At 43.5% G+C, this 15,483-nt stretch overlaps 1 protein-coding gene across 1 annotated transcript in view; it reads right to left on the bottom strand.

The window, feature by feature from the left end:
• The window catches only part of TMEM123 (transmembrane protein 123), a 33,195-nt gene that overhangs the window by 594 nt on the left and 17,118 nt on the right, over positions 1–15,483 (bottom strand). The window contains exons 3-4 of the mRNA XM_070942885.1: positions 7,645–7,884; positions 5,282–5,426 (exon numbers count right to left, since the gene is read on the bottom strand). Coding sequence (XP_070798986.1) covers positions 5,282–5,426; positions 7,645–7,884 — 385 coding nt within the window. The remainder of the gene's footprint in view (positions 1–5,281; positions 5,427–7,644; positions 7,885–15,483) is intronic.

The raw sequence follows: 15,483 nt of genomic DNA, 5'->3' as shown, positions 1-15,483 counted from the left end.
CCTCTAGGCCATCATACCACTCCAGTGTTTAAGGTTATTATGATTGTATATAAATTAACAAGAGCACTGTTGAATCTTCATATAAACTATATAGACAGCATGATATAGTGACTGGAGATGTTGATCATAGCATGAGAACAGAGCCACTGTAATTCCTCATAACAAATCTGTTGCTGAGGATTTCATTCTTTGGCGTTCCCCAAAAACGTGACCAATGGGACTGAATATTAGGCTGTGCAAGCCCTTGTATTTGACGATGCTTGTTACTAAATTTGAGCACAAAAATGTCAGTGAAATACAACGAGGAATGAACTTGGTGATAGAAAAGAACACAGATAGTTCTCGTTTAGCAACTACATTGCTTAGCAACTTCACAGTTTTATTTGTTTATTTATGTCCCGCCTTTATTATTTTTACTCAAGGCAGTGAAATATCCAACACACCTCCCTCCTATTTTCCTCACAACAACCACCTGTAAGTGGGCTGGACTGAGAGAGAATGACTAGCCCCAAATCATCCAGCTTGTTGTGGCTTGCCAGACTCAGACAATGAGGAGATTGGGGAGGAACTTGGGCCAGTCCTGGAGTCTGGGGAAGGCTCTGATGATGGATGCTCTGTGTTGGAAGCAGAGAGAGAGCCAGGGCAGTCCGACATTTCCCAGCTGCCTTCGGAGTCGGAGATAAGTGGGGAAGATGAACAGCTGGGGCCTGTTACAGATGCGCCTATGCACAGAGCTGTCAGGAGAGGAGAACAATTGAGTACCAGGAGCCAACTCAGAAAGAAAGGCACACGGGGACGCTGAATGGCCCCTCCCTGGCTGGGGAATAAATAGAAGCTAAAGGGGAGGATTTTTTCATTGTGATTGTGTCTCAGAGCCTGCTTGAGAGTTTGATTTACAGCTTCGTGGCTGGAAGTTCCTGGCCTTGCAATTATCCAAGGGCTGATAAGGTCTGTACTTCAGTTAACCCTTGGAAGGATTATTGCCTGGACTTTTCGGTGTGGGAATGCTAAATAAAGACGGGTTTTTTTCGGGACAAGGGGTTCTGTTTCTTGGTTTTGCTAAGGCTGGGTCAGAACATAGCTGGCTTCCATGCCTAAGACAGGACTTGAAGCAAGGGTGAAATCCAGCAGGTTCTGACAGGTTCTGGAGAACCGGTAGCAGAAAGTTTGAGCAGTTTGGAGAATTGGTAGCGGAAATTTTGAGTAGTTCGGAGAACTGGCAAATACCACCTTTGGCTGGCCCCAGAGTGGGGTGAGAATGGAGATTTTGCAATATCCTTCCCCCAGGAGTGGGGTGGGAATGGAGATTTTGCAGTATCCTTCCCCTGCCACGCCCATAGAACTGGTGGTAAAAAAAAATTGGATTTCACCACTGACCTGAACTCATAATTTCCCATTTTCTAGCCTGGTGTCTTAATCACTAGAGCCAACTGATGATGAAAGGTGATGAAAAAAACAACTCTGCAATCAATCCTCGCATTTATGAGTTTTATAGTCCTTTTAAAGCAAAGAAAAGCTGAAGGAAGTTCCTAAGCAGTCATGATTTTACTTAGTTACTGCCTCACTCAACAACCAAGATATGTCAATCCCAATTGTGTTCAGTAAATGAGGTGTACCTGTAATATATGCTCCCTATTATGCATGTATCCTTTGTCCATTCATTCCAATGGGATGCAATTAAATATACAAATAGAAGTTGAGGTGGGGGAAATTATTTCAATAGTAAAAACAATGAAGGTGGAGAACAGGGTATCTGGGCAAGGAACAAGCACCTTGTGGTTTCTTTACCAATACAGCTTGGTAAAATTCCTACTGTAACTGAAAAAATAGAATCTCCGGAAGTTAAAAATAATTGAACTGTAAAGTTGTCCTGCGTTTGGTAGAACATTCCTCCCATGAATAGGAATCTACAACTATGTCTGATGGTGTGTGGGAATGGCCTTGGGAAACAGGAAGAAAAGCCACGGAGTCGATAACTGCTATGTAAAGGTTATCTCAACCTATAGAAGGGAAATCCATGTGTGTGTGATAAGCAGAGCAAATGGCTGAGCAAGTACAAACGTACTTTTCAAACAGACAGCTATTTGAAGTTACAATTGCCAAAACATCTTAGGGAGATATTTACGCGAGCGAGATTCGAACAGCTTGACACAATGGTCAGATATGGGCGATTCCATTCTATACCCTACAATGGATGTCTCTGCATTTGCAGAGCGCCAGAGGTAGAAAACCTGGCTCACATCCTATTTGATTGTTGCCTACAAGAGGGTGAGAGACAGGTATTTTGGTCTATATATCAGATGAATGAACCATTGGGATATCCATATCAAAACAACTTACTTTATGTGCGGCCAGAATCTGAAAATAACATTTAACACAGCACAGGACTTAAGCAAAATGGTTCGGCTGAGATCGGCATATATAATAATATAAATATAATATAATAAATCTAATCTAATCTAATAATATATCATTATAAGTAATATATTATTTAATAATATATTAAATTAATATAAGTAAGGGGACGGGGTGTCTCAGTGGCTAAGATGTTGAACTTGTCGATCAGAAAGTCGGCAGTTCAAATCCCTAGCACTGCAGAACGGAGTGAGCTCCTGTTACTTGCTCCAGCTTCTGCCAACCTAGCAGTTTGAAAGCATGGAAAAATGCAAGTAGAAAAATAGGGACCACTTTGGTGGGAAGGTAACAGTGTTCCATGCGCCTTCGGTGTTTAGTCATGCCGGCCACATGACCATGGAATTGTCATCAGACAGCGCTGGCTCTTCGGCTTAGAAACAGAGATGAGCACCGCCCTCTAGAGTCAGGAACAACTAGCATGTATGTTTGAGGGGAACCTTTACCTTTATATTAAATTATTGTATTTTATTCCAATTTCATTTTAAATTATATTTTATCCAATTCCATTTTAAATTGTTTTTTATTAGATTTTAATAATAATTTGTGTCTGGAACGCTGCACTTTAATATGGCCCAAGGGCTAATCAATAAAGTAAAGTGAAGTGATAAGCATTTCAGAAGGGAGCCAGCCTTAGCTTTCCGGAGAGTAAAAGGAAAGGAGGTGAGAGTTACTTTCAGTCTTACGGAGATTTTGTTAATGGAACCTCACAATAAAAAGATTTTGCTTGTGCTTCTTGTCTGGACAACCACAAAGAGCCAGCACTATCTGGGAACCACAATCACCACAAAGCAAAAATAGTGTCTGGTCTTACTGGAAGGAAAGAAAATGCCTCCTTTTTTTACTGGATGCTTAAAAATAATCCAAAGAAGCTTGGTTGAGCAAAATTCTGGAATTAGAGTCGGGTGGCAAGGAAGCACAAAATGAAAGAGTGCGGTTTCCTTCAAAGGCAGAAGAAAAAGTTATTCTATTTTAGGATCAGCTACGTGCTCCGGTATACGGCCTATACTTTTGTGAACAACAGCAGGAGACAAAGAGTTTGCTTTCCGCTGTAACAGAAAAAAGTAGGGTCCATCCAGGGGCTGAAATAGTTCATAAGACGGGATGTTGCAGAGCTCCTGGCCTCTACTCATGTTGAGCCAACAAAAGGAAGTAATCACAGAATAAACAAAAGAACTCTCGTTGTTAGGAAGGGTTACAAAGGGTTTAGTACTATGACATTTCCTCTTGTGTAAGAGGGTGCTAGTCTCGCCTTTCAGAGGAATAAAAACTTAAAAGAGCTAAGATGAAAGCAACCAGACAAATTACTAACACCTCGTTCTTAAGAATTGCTATTTCATTAGGATGACAAGTCCAATCTTAGGGTTCACTCACAATGTAAAAAAGATGTGGAGACTCTAGAAAGAGTGCAGAGAAGAGCAACAAAGATGATTAGGGGACTGGAGGCAAAAACATATGAAGAATAGTTGCAGGAACTGGGTATCTTTAGTTTAATGAAAAGAAGGACTAGGGGAGACATGATAGCTATTCAAGCTATCTCCAAAGCAAGCAAGTCAAGCTATTCTCCAAAGCACCTGAGGGAAGGACAAGAAGCAATGGGTGGAAACTAATCAAGGAGAGAAGCCATATAGAACTAAGGAGAAATTTCCTGACAGCTAGAACAATTAATCAGTGGAACAGATTGCCTCCAGAAGTTGTAAATGCTCCAACACTGGAAGTTTTTAAGAAGAGGTTGGATAATCATTTGTCTGAAGTGGTGTAGGGTTTTCTGCCTAGGCAGGGGGTTGGACTAGAAGACCTCCAAGGTCCCTTCCAATTATGTTCTTCTATTCTATTCTATTCTATTCTATTCTATTCTATTCTATTCTATTCTATTCTTCTATTCTATTCTATTCTATTCTATTCTATTCTATTCTATTCTATTCTACCTATCCCTATCCCTATCCCTATCCCTACCCTATTTATTCTACTCTATTATTATTAGAGGGAAAATCAAGATTCCACACAGTTAGCAGAAGGGTGTAATATTGTGCCTGAGTTTGCGTTAAAATGTTGGAGAAGTATGCCTGGATGAGAACGGCAGAATATACATTAATGTTTTGGTGTCCACCTGACCTACAAAAGAATAGAAAAACTCCTTCTATCAGGTGAGAGCACTGATCAATTTAATTTAAGATTTGCTTTGGCTCAGTCTTGGGCATTATTTATCTGCTGACTTCAAGCAATTCAATCAGTGAGTTTTATGGTTGAATGATGCTGACAGCCTGGGTTTGAGAAAAGTTCTGGTTTCTTGGTCTGCTCTACCTTGCTGGGTTAACACGTCTGAAGTTACAGGTTCCATCATCTTACCATTAGTTTCATTATTGTATTACAAAAATACAATTATGTCAGCCCTGCCAACTCTGTATCGTGTCGTATTCTCTAGTGCAGGGGTCAGCAACCCGCGGCTCTGGAGCTGCATGTGGCTCTTTCATCCCTCTGCTGCGGCTCCCTGTCACCGCCACAATTTTGAGAGGAGTTTCCAGTTATGGGGAGGAAAAGCAAGGCGCACCAGGAAGAGATTCTATGGCAAGGGGCAGGTTTTCCAGTCACAACTGACAGGGCTTTCAGTTAGGACAGGTAGAGGAAAAAGGATGCCGCGCGAGGAGGAGACTCTATGGTGCGGGGAATCGGACTTCCGGTCAGCTCCAGAATTGAACGGGGGGCTTCCGGTTAAGCCCTTTGTGGCTCTTTGAGTTTTTAAGGTTGCCGACCCCTGCTCTGGTGCTTGGGCAGATTACATTCTTCCTCAAACCTTGGCCAGTATTACACTTAGAGAAAGATCAGTATTACACTTAGAGAAAGATAAAAAATATTCCATCCAACGTACATGGTTCGATACTGAACACCTCTTTTTGTGTGATAAAATCTGCATCCAATATAGCCAAAGGCGAGAAGTCCCAGAGTCAACACAATGCCACCAATGAAGCTGCTGGCACTGAACCCCGATGACTTGCCTTGAATTGGTGAAGCTTCTGTAATGGTTTAAAGAAAGAAAAAAAGACAAAAACGTTCATACACTTTTGCTGAAGTATTAATTTTTCATTTTTTATAAGCGTGTATATTGTATAGCTCTTGCTTGCCGGTTCTTGTTCTTTTAAGTCTGATTATGTGTTACCATATTTCTTTTTAAGGACATGTAGCTGACGTTGGCTGATCTTGAGAAACTAAGTAGGTTGGTTATGGTTAGTAATTGGTCAGGAATTTACCAGGAAATACATTCTGTAGAAGAGAGTAGGAAGTTGAACAAGAAAAAAAAAAACCCAACCAACTTTCTGGAAGAAACTACTAACAAATGTTTCTGAAATGTTTTAAAGAAAACCGTATCTATGGAAGAACCAGATGAACTCAGAAGAATCTTTATTCTACTTTAAAAGTGGTGATTTAATCCTTTAACACAGGGCTCTCCAAACTTGGCAATTTTAAGACTTGTGGACTTGAATTCTGGGAGTTGAAGTTCACAAGTCTTAAAGTTACCAAGTTTGGAGACCACTGTTTTAACAGGCAAATAACATGAATTCTGTTGGGTTGTAAGAACCTATCTCAAGAGTCTATTCTTTACCATAGCTCAGACCAAGTTGGGTTTCTCTTGGCTGACTTTTAGAGCAGGAGTGGACAATTGAGAACCTCTTTTCAATACCCCTACAGCACCTTCACACCACTGCTAAAGATTTGGGAGTCATTGTTTCTAATGATGTTAAAATGGGAATAACAATTTTGTGAATGCTCTAGAACGGGTGTCAAACTTGATTTCATTGAGGGCCACATTTGGGTTGTGTTTGACCTCGGGGGGCTGGGGGGGGGGCGGCGTGGCCAGCTCAATGTCACTCATTGAGGCTCTGTTTTTGACCGTGAAAGCTGAAAATAGAGCCCGGGTGAGCTGCGCAGCTTCCCCAAGCTCTGTTTTCACTGGCAGAGGGTTGCAGGAGGCCATCACGGCCGAAAACAGAGTCTGGGTGGGCGGTGCACAGCTTCCCTGAGCTCTGTTTTCGCTGGCAGAGGCACTGCGGGCCAATCCTTCACTGTTTCCAGGGTGGGCCCGTGGGCCAGATCTAAGCACCCCGCGGGCTGGATCCGCCCCCCTGGCCTTGAGTTCGACACCCCAGCTCTAGAATATTCAGTAAGAATTGGCCACCTCCAAACAGAAACAGGAAAGCAAATGCTTGCTTGGTCTTGCCTATGTTGCTCTTTTGTTCATCCCGTCCTTCACACCACTTGGAGATATTAAATTAATGTCAACATGTTTTGGAAGATAATTCGTATCATCTCACATGTCGATGGAATCATTGGGAAATTCTTCCTAATTTGAAGCAAAAATCCCTTCCTTGTCATTGGAGCTGGTTGGCTTTAAATATTTCGAGAAGGATATCACAGTACCTCTTAATTTTGTTCTCTCCATTCTACATGAGTCCACCTTAAATGTTCCCTCAAAGAAATTTAATCTCTGGCCTTCACTCCGTTTATGTTGTCCCCTTCTGGACATATATTGACAGTTTTCCCATCCCACATGCCTGACATAGGAAAAAGGAGTTTTGCAGCTTCCAGTAGTTTTAGACTTCAACTGCCATTAAGCCATGACAGCATAGCCAAAGGCAAGAGTCGATGGCTGTCATACTCCAACAGGCATATGAAAAACACAAATTTGCATTCAAGAGTTATTAGGAAGGGGTTTCCTTTTTATTAATGATGTCCTTTGTAGAATCTGCTTTTAGGAGGGACTGGATAAGTTTGTTCCTTTCTGATGTTTAGGTGACACACTTTCTTAGTTAGGCAAACTTTTATAGTCCTTGCTGTATTTCAGAACTGTAATTGTTAAAGAACAGTTTTGTTCCTGGGAAGCAGCTGGACTGTCCTCCATTGGATCCTGGCTTAGAATTCTGGGACTTGTCATCCCAATACTTCTGAAATACATCTGGTTGGAAAAGTTATAGCATTTTGTTAGTTCACTACATAGTTTCTCTTGAATTGGTATTAAGGTCGTACGTCAGAAACAAACCAAATGCTCATGAATGTAATCAATTCCCCATAATATTCTGATTTTTTTAGAGTAACCTAAGAAGAGATGTGCCTCATTTCTATAAGTTCTGGCAAAGTTTCTTTTAAAGACAAAGACAATCATGATGAACTGAATGAGGTGAGCTGCAGATGCTATCTAGACAACAATCAAGTAGGAAGTGAAATGTCGGTACATACCCGTCACCAAAGCAGACGATGGCTTAGTTACAGGAACTGCAGCAGTCTTCTGTGTCCCAGATTCAGTTGGCGAATGCTTTGTACTGCCAGGTAATGTGGGTTTATCTGTTTGGGAGGCAACGGTAGATTGTGCAGCAGGGATGGTCTTGTTGGTGATTGTTTGGATCTTAGAAGTCACTTCAGGATGAGCCGTGGTTTTCACTGATTTTTGGGTAGCATTGGTAACAGTCATAGTCTTTGCTGGTTTAGAAAGATATGTAAGCTTTTTAGAATAATGCTTGTATTACAGCATAGATTTATCAATATATCAAAAAGTATTGTAACAAAGATGCATGATTCTTATTATTTTTGGAACAGAAATATCATAAGAAGCTGCCAATCCAGCCATTTTGTGGATGTTCCTGGAGCAGGGGTGTCAAACTCAAACTGGCCACGGGGTGCTTAGATCTGGTGCGTGGGCCCCCCCTGGAAACAGCAATGGACCGTCCCGCGGTGCCTCTGCTAGAGAAAATGGAGCTCGGGAGGCCCCACGCATGGCCCCCCTAAACTCAGAAGGCTGCAGGAGGCCGTCACAACCAAAAAGAGGGCCCAGGCAAGCCGCGTGTGCCCCCACGAGCTCTGTTTTCGCTGGCAGAGGGCTAGCAAAACAAACTAAAAATAGAACAAAAGGAGAAATATTTCCCCTTTTTCATTTGAGCATGCAAGAAGGGACAGGAAAGCAGAAAGGAAAAGAGGAAAGACAAAGAAAAAGAAGGGAAGAGAGCAAGGAAGGAAAAATAAGGAAAGAGGGGAAGGAAGAAGAAAGGAGAAGGAAGAGGGAAGGAAAAGGAAGGAAGGAAGGAAGGAAGGAAGGAAGGAAAGAAGGAAGGAAGGAAGGAAGGAAGGAATGTAGGTAGTTTATAATGAGAGTGAGGGAGGGTCTGAGGGAAGTCCTGCCTTAGCATTTGGCCACCACAGATGCCCCCAAAACGAGTGACGTTGAGCTGGCCACACCCACCCCGTCCACGTCCACCCTAGCCCCCCAAGGTTAAATACAACCTCAATGAAATCGAGTTTGACACCCCTGTCCTAGAGTTTTCCAGAAGTAAAAATGTTGGAACCAGGAATGGTATGCAGTATTCAGGAGAAGTAATGGACCACCCCTTGAATCGCCAGATCTTTACGGTCCCAAAAAAATACAGAATGTTTTCTCATTATGATTAGAAGAATAGGTTTTGAACTTCTCTAAACCAGAAAATGAGAGCTAATTTGGTGCAGTGAGTTAAGACACCAGGCTAAAAACCAGGACACTGGGAATTGTAGTCCCACCTTGTACACAAAACCAGATGGATGACCTTAAACCAGTCACTTTTTCCCAGCCTAGAAAAGAGGCAATGGCAAACCATCTCTGAAAAACCTTGCCAACAAAACCACATGGACTCGTCCGGGCAGCTTCTAATTGAACATGTCTGAACAGAAGAGGGACAAAATCCCCATAAAAAATACAACTTTAATTGAATAGCAACAGCACTAATAAGGATAATGTAGCTTAAATACACCTTCCCTTACACAACAACAAATTACTTTGTTACAAAGATGAGATGCTACTCATTCCTTGATGTAGCTGGTTTATTCTATACTTTTACCTCCCTAGCAATCAATAGCCAAATTCTTTCTCATACAAATCAACAGGCCAGTTTGTAGTTTACCAGTCATGAGAAAATACCCTTTCTTCCAAAACTTGTGAAACTACATTCCATTGTTCGTTTTCATCTTGGCAAACCAAGTATGCTATGGAGATGAGAAATAAGCAAGTTCCTTCCTATTCAATTTTTGCTGCAGTTACATTTTCACCATTGAGGGGACTGATAGCTTTCACGTGGGTGTGACCAAAAATACGCCAGTCCTGAACCACATATTTTGGAGAATGGAAAGGAAATATGAGCTACTGCTACATCCTGAATGGAAACCTGTGTCATGTACCGTATTTTTCGGAGTATAAGATGCACCTTTTTATCCCCAAAAAGAGGGTGAAAATCTGGGTGCATCTTATAGTCCGAATGTAGCCCTGCCCAGCTTCTGAAACGGAGGTTTGAGAGGCTGAAAAAAGCCTCTGAAACCTCAATTTGAGAGGCTGGAAAAAAAGCCTCTGAAATCTCCGTTTGAGAGGCTGGAAAAAAGTCTCTGAAATCTCTGTTTGAGAGGCTGGAAAAAAAGCCTCTGAAACCTCCATTTGAGAGGCTGGAAAAAAAGCCTCTGAAATCTCCGTTTGAGAGGCTGGAAAAAAAGTCTCTGAAATCTCTGTTTGAGAGGCTGGAAAAAAAGCCTCTGAAATCTCTGTTTGAGAGGCTGGAAAAAAAGCCTCTGAAATCCCCATTTGAGAGGCTGAGAAAAAAGCTTCTGAAACCTCCATTTCAGAGGCTTGAAAAAAAGCAAGGCACAGAGCTCACAACCAACGAACCTGTTGCTAACGTTCACCTCTGAGAACAGCTGATTGGGGGTATTCTGGGAGACCGATCCAATCAGCTTTTTTCTTATTTTCCTCCCCAAAAACTAAGGTGCGTCTTATACTCCGGTGCATCTTATAGTCCGAAAAATATGGTATTTCATTTATAAACTGATTTATAAACTGGATTTCTGTCACCTGATCTAACAGGCACAGCAGAACACCACAATAAATCTTTTATTTATTATTAGCTGTGGTGGTGGAGTGGTTAGGACGCGCGCAGCCCCGTTGCGAACTGGTAGTAAAGATAAGTAGAACCCACCCCTGATCTTAAGCTCATGCTTCCAATTATTTCTTAGGAGTGTAGGAAGTTAGCACCCACCCCTCTCCTAGGAAAATGAGATATTTTAGGAAACATTAAAAGGACAGAATATTTCCCCTAAAAGGGAGGCAGAAACTCACCCCCCCCCCACTTTGTCAATGGGCCATTAAGGCCAGGGCCAGTCTATTTTACATAATAAAGATCTACCTCCTTCAGGCAGAGCCACAGTAGGAATTGCCCAAAGCCCTTTTGTTACATCATCACCCAGCAAGAGTCAACCAAGCCTGGAACACAGACAGCCTACAAAGTTACCCCTGCATGGCCCCATGGGAGTCTGACAACCAATCAGAATACAAGCTCAAATTCAAAGCCGAACAGGGGATATAAATCTCTCTCTCTCTCAAGTTTCAAGTTTATTAGATTTCTATACCGCCCTTCTCCCGAAGGACTCAGGGCGGTGTACAGCCATATTAAAACACATAAATTTATAAAATTTAAAACCAAATTAAAATCAATATATAAAATTGGCCCCCAAATTTAAAACACACATACACCCACAATAAAATTCATATTAGGCCAGTCCGGCTTGCTGGAACAGGAGGGTCTTAAGGGCGCGGCGAAAAGTACGTAGGTCGGGGCTAAGACAGAGCTCTAGGAGCAGCTCATTCCAGAGGGCTGGTGCCCCCACAGAGAAGGCTCTCCCCCTGGAGGTCGCCAGTCGGCATTGTTTGGCTGACGGCACCCTGAGAAGCCCCTCTCTGTGGGAGCGTATTGGCTGGTGGGAGGTTGTTGATGGCAGAAGGCGGTCTTGTATATACCATATGCTCTCTCTCAACCATATGCTTTTTGTCCAGGACCTCAAACCATGTGGTCCTGTCCACCATTAAAAACCATAATTCCAATCAGCCACCATGTTTCTAGTGTCTTTCTCCCCACTTGGAACTGAACCCAGAAGATATTTCTTCCAACGTTACATGGCCACATGAAAGCAAGACAGTCTCTGGTGACATTCCTACAGATTTCATCAAAGCTACCTGACAGGTAATATACCTGACCTAGGAGCTATGTATGTTCATATAAATAGATCAAACACCCAAAGACTGGAAACCAACTATCATCCTGCATATTATAATTTATTACAGAGAATAATTAAGATCTCTCTAACTATAGACCAAATAGTTTGCTGAGTGTTATTAGGAATGCACATCGTAAAAGTATAACATCTCCAGGCGAAATGGGCAACATATAAATTTAATAAATAAGCAAAGCGCCTACATTGGAAGGTATCTAGCTCCAATATTATGGGATATGAACAGGCAGGTTTTAAGCCAGGATGTCCTACAGGTAGAACTTACATTCTATGACAGGGGTCCACAACCTTTTGGATCTCAGGGACCACTAAATTCATAATTTTAAATCCCACGGACCACTAATATGATCTGCCTAATGACTGGCTGGCTGGGCATGGCTAGATGGTCATGTGACTGGGTGGGCGTGGCCAACTCGATGTCACTCACTTCGAGGGGCACCTCGCTGGCCTCTACTCACCCCTCTCCTGCCAGCCACTCCTTGCCTGCCCTCCTGGGCTCCTTAGCAGTTGTTGAAGCTAAGCAGCCATCACGAGAAAGAGTTGGCAAAACAGCTGGCTCAGTTCAAATTGGATCTGACCTAGAAGGAGGCACAGCAGAAGTACCTCACTCAGGACTACAAGAATAGGCTTTCCAAGCAGAGGGAAGACCTGCAGGAGTGCAAGGCCAGGTACTGGCGCCTGGAGGCTCAGCAGGCTGAGGTGGTCAGCCAGTTCCAGGCCATGATGCAGTCCCACTGGAACAAGGCCCTCTGGCTCCTTGCCACCAGCAGCACTTCCCTCCAGCCTTCGCCCAAAGCCCCGCACCAGGAGGCTGAAGCAGACCCCAAGTCAGAATTTCTGCCCCCCTCCAACCCGCACAAAAAGATCCTGAAGGGGGAGACTCTCTGCAGCAACACAAATGTTCATTGCACATATCCGGCCCAGGGGCCATAGTTTGAGGACCCTGATTTAGTGCAATATTTAAAAAAATGGAAATAATTTTTCTGCGGACCACCAAAATTTTCTTGCGGACCACCAGTGGTCCACAGACCACCAGTTGGTGACCGCTATTCTATGATATCTGGTGAAGGAATATAAAAATAAACCCAGAGTAGGGTTATATGCAGTTCTTCACGTTTATGGATACTTTTGACTCAATATGGACAGATTGTACGGGAAAAAAATTGAAGGTACTTTCCTAGATAAGCACTTACTGTATTGCTCATTATGAAGAAAGAATGTGAAAGCTCTTTTCTATTGTGGGAAGAAATATCCATCTGGTTCAGGTCCAAGCTGGGAGAAAGCCACTGAAAACATAGAGGCTGATTGGAAAGATGGTTTATTGATGAAGCAGAACCACATGGGTTTATGGTTCTGGGCAGCTGACAAAATGGAGTTGAGAGTGGGGGGGGGGGCGTTATACCTTCTTTGGGCTTTGTATTTGAGCTTCCTATTCCTGTGCAAGAACATATATTCTATTGACTGTTGTCAGATTCCTATGGGGTCATGTAGGGGTCATAGCTGGCTCTATAGGCAAAACAGGAAATGCAAATCCTAGGTCCGTGATGGCGAACCTATGGCACGCGTGCCACAGGTGGCACACGGAGCCATATTAGTGGGCACACCAGCTCAGCTCTGGGGCGCATGTGCACGCCAGCCAGCTGATTTTCGGGCCTTCTGGGCCCACCAGAAGTAGGGAAACAGGCTGTTTCCTGCCTCTGGAGGGCCTGGGGGCGGGGTGGGGAAGGCCCGTTTTTCTTTCTTACCTGGCTCCAGATTCTCTCTGTTTTCGCCCTTCCCAGATACACAGAGAGGATCTGGAACCAGATAAGAAAGAAAAACGGGCCTACCAGGCCATCATGTGCCAGGAGTGGGGGGGGGGGGTTTGCGCACGCATGCGCGTGGGCACATGCACGCGCGACCCTCCACCGCCCCCCCCCTCTCCTGGCACATGATGGCAAAAAGGTTAGCCATCACTGTCCTAGATGTTTGTCTGAGCTAATCTGGTCAGCCTCTGGCTTATTGTTTATCTGAGTTCATTAGACAATGCTGAGCTGTAGTTGCTACCACTCAGACTAGAGTGGCACCCACTGAGATCTTGTGACAACAAAAATGTGGTAGGAGGGAATGAATCTTCTTGGACAGGAAAGGCAGCATGTGTTATGTCACAATTTAAAATATATAGCTCTTGTCCCTTAACGAGACAGAGCACTGACATACTGGCACAGGATAAGCTATGAAATGTTTGAAACATCTTCTGCAGAAGAGTCTGTGAGCCATCCAGAAACCCAACGAAAAAAAGGAATGCAAATATTTATCTGCAGTCACCAGGACATTGCAGTTCATGTTTGGGTTTATATCTGTTATAGAACAGACGGGATAAAACCATCATTTTGGCTTGCAAATCCAGAGGTTCTGACCTAGGCTTCCTTAGAAATTAAAATTTACTCCCGGCAAACCTCTTTAATTCATATGACTGTAAATTACTTTCATTTACAGTCCACAAGGCTTGATAAACAGTCTTTCAGAGGAAGGTTATCAACACCCACCTATCTCATGTGGAACGCTGCCAAAGAGCTAATTTCCAGACCCAGGGCAAGGCCAAACTTGGCACAGAGTCACAAACAGAATTTTCAAATCTTGAATTGGCCAGATGAATTAATTGCTTCCTGCAAAAGCTCACGTCCCGTTCACTTCTCTTTTATGTCTTATGGGAGGGGCCAATCATCTCCAAGCCTTACTCCCAAGTCGATCCTGTTTCCTGAATTGTTCCTGTCTCCTGGCAGCTCTGCGCACATTGGGAACAGGCTCATGCTGTTCTTCTGCCTCGCTGATGTCAGACTCCAGAGGCAGCAAAAAACTACCAGATGGCCTTGGCCTTCTCTCTGTCTTTGACTCCGAGCCTTCCCCAGACTCCAGGACTGGCCCACATTCCTCCCCAACCTCCTCACTGTCTGAATCTGCTGCCAGCTCTGCTGGCTGCTGGCAGGCCACAACAAGGAGTGTTTTCAAAAGGAAGCAGAAGGCCTCTGTGTAGAAAGTCAACACATTGGAAAAGAGTGTCCCAAGAGTGTCAGGCTGAGCTTTTCATCTCTGTCATGTTTAATTATAACCACAGGGTTGGAGATAATGTAGACCAAGGAGTCTCCGAACTGTGGGCCACAGCCTATTGGCCACCGTGAGTAGCTGGTTGGTGTGTGCGCACATGCTTGAGTTGTGGGCACTCATGACCCCACTTGTACGGGCACCAGTGTCCCCACTCGTGTGTTATGGGCACTCGTGGACCCTCTAGCACAAGTATTGTCATGGGTGCTTGTGGTCCCATTCACGGAAGCATTGTTGCGGGTGCTTGTGGCCCCGTTCATGTGTGCCCTCTCAGTCCCACTCTTGTGAGCAACTGGTGTTCAGGTACGTGCACCCTGCACATATGCAGCTGCCCCTCCTGCAAAACCATTCCCTCTTTCCCTCCTCCTCCCACTATGGGCCACCAACCCAGAAAGATTGGAGAACTCTGATCTAAAACAGGATCTCCAAGGGCAAATCCATCACTCTTTTAAGTAACGACTTTAGTATTAAACTTTCCTTGTTCAAAGAAATTTAAATTATCATTAAATAAAATCTCTCTTCCCCTTCCCCCAACAATTCAAGAGTAGACACTCCTCAGAATTCTGCAAGCATTTTTGCATGTACATCTACTGCATGGCGAACATGGGACAGTTGCCTATTCACAAAACAGCTGATCCATAACCAGAAATGATAGGAAATAAATGAGAAATTTTCTTCATGCAAATAATCTGTTCCGAGTGTCTTTTCCTAAACATCTTTTATGCATGAAGTATCCAACTACCCCACCTACCAATGCTTAGGTCAGAATTGTTATTTGCATGAGGGAAAAGAGGGGGTGAAAACATATCGCTCATTTGCAGAACCACTCTGGGGATTTTGCAGCAGCCTTTATAAACGGAAGTTGTGGAGAATGGTTTTATCTTTAGCACATTGCAGAGAAATCAGCTGTGGTTTCAA

The sequence above is a fragment of the Pituophis catenifer genome, unplaced genomic scaffold (assembly GCF_029215685.1).
Source record: "Pituophis catenifer annectens isolate HBS135680 unplaced genomic scaffold, rPitCat1.0.hap2 SCAF_4, whole genome shotgun sequence".
Lineage (NCBI taxonomy): Eukaryota > Metazoa > Chordata > Lepidosauria > Squamata > Colubridae > Pituophis > Pituophis catenifer.
This window is presented reverse-complemented; position numbering and strand designations above follow the sequence as displayed.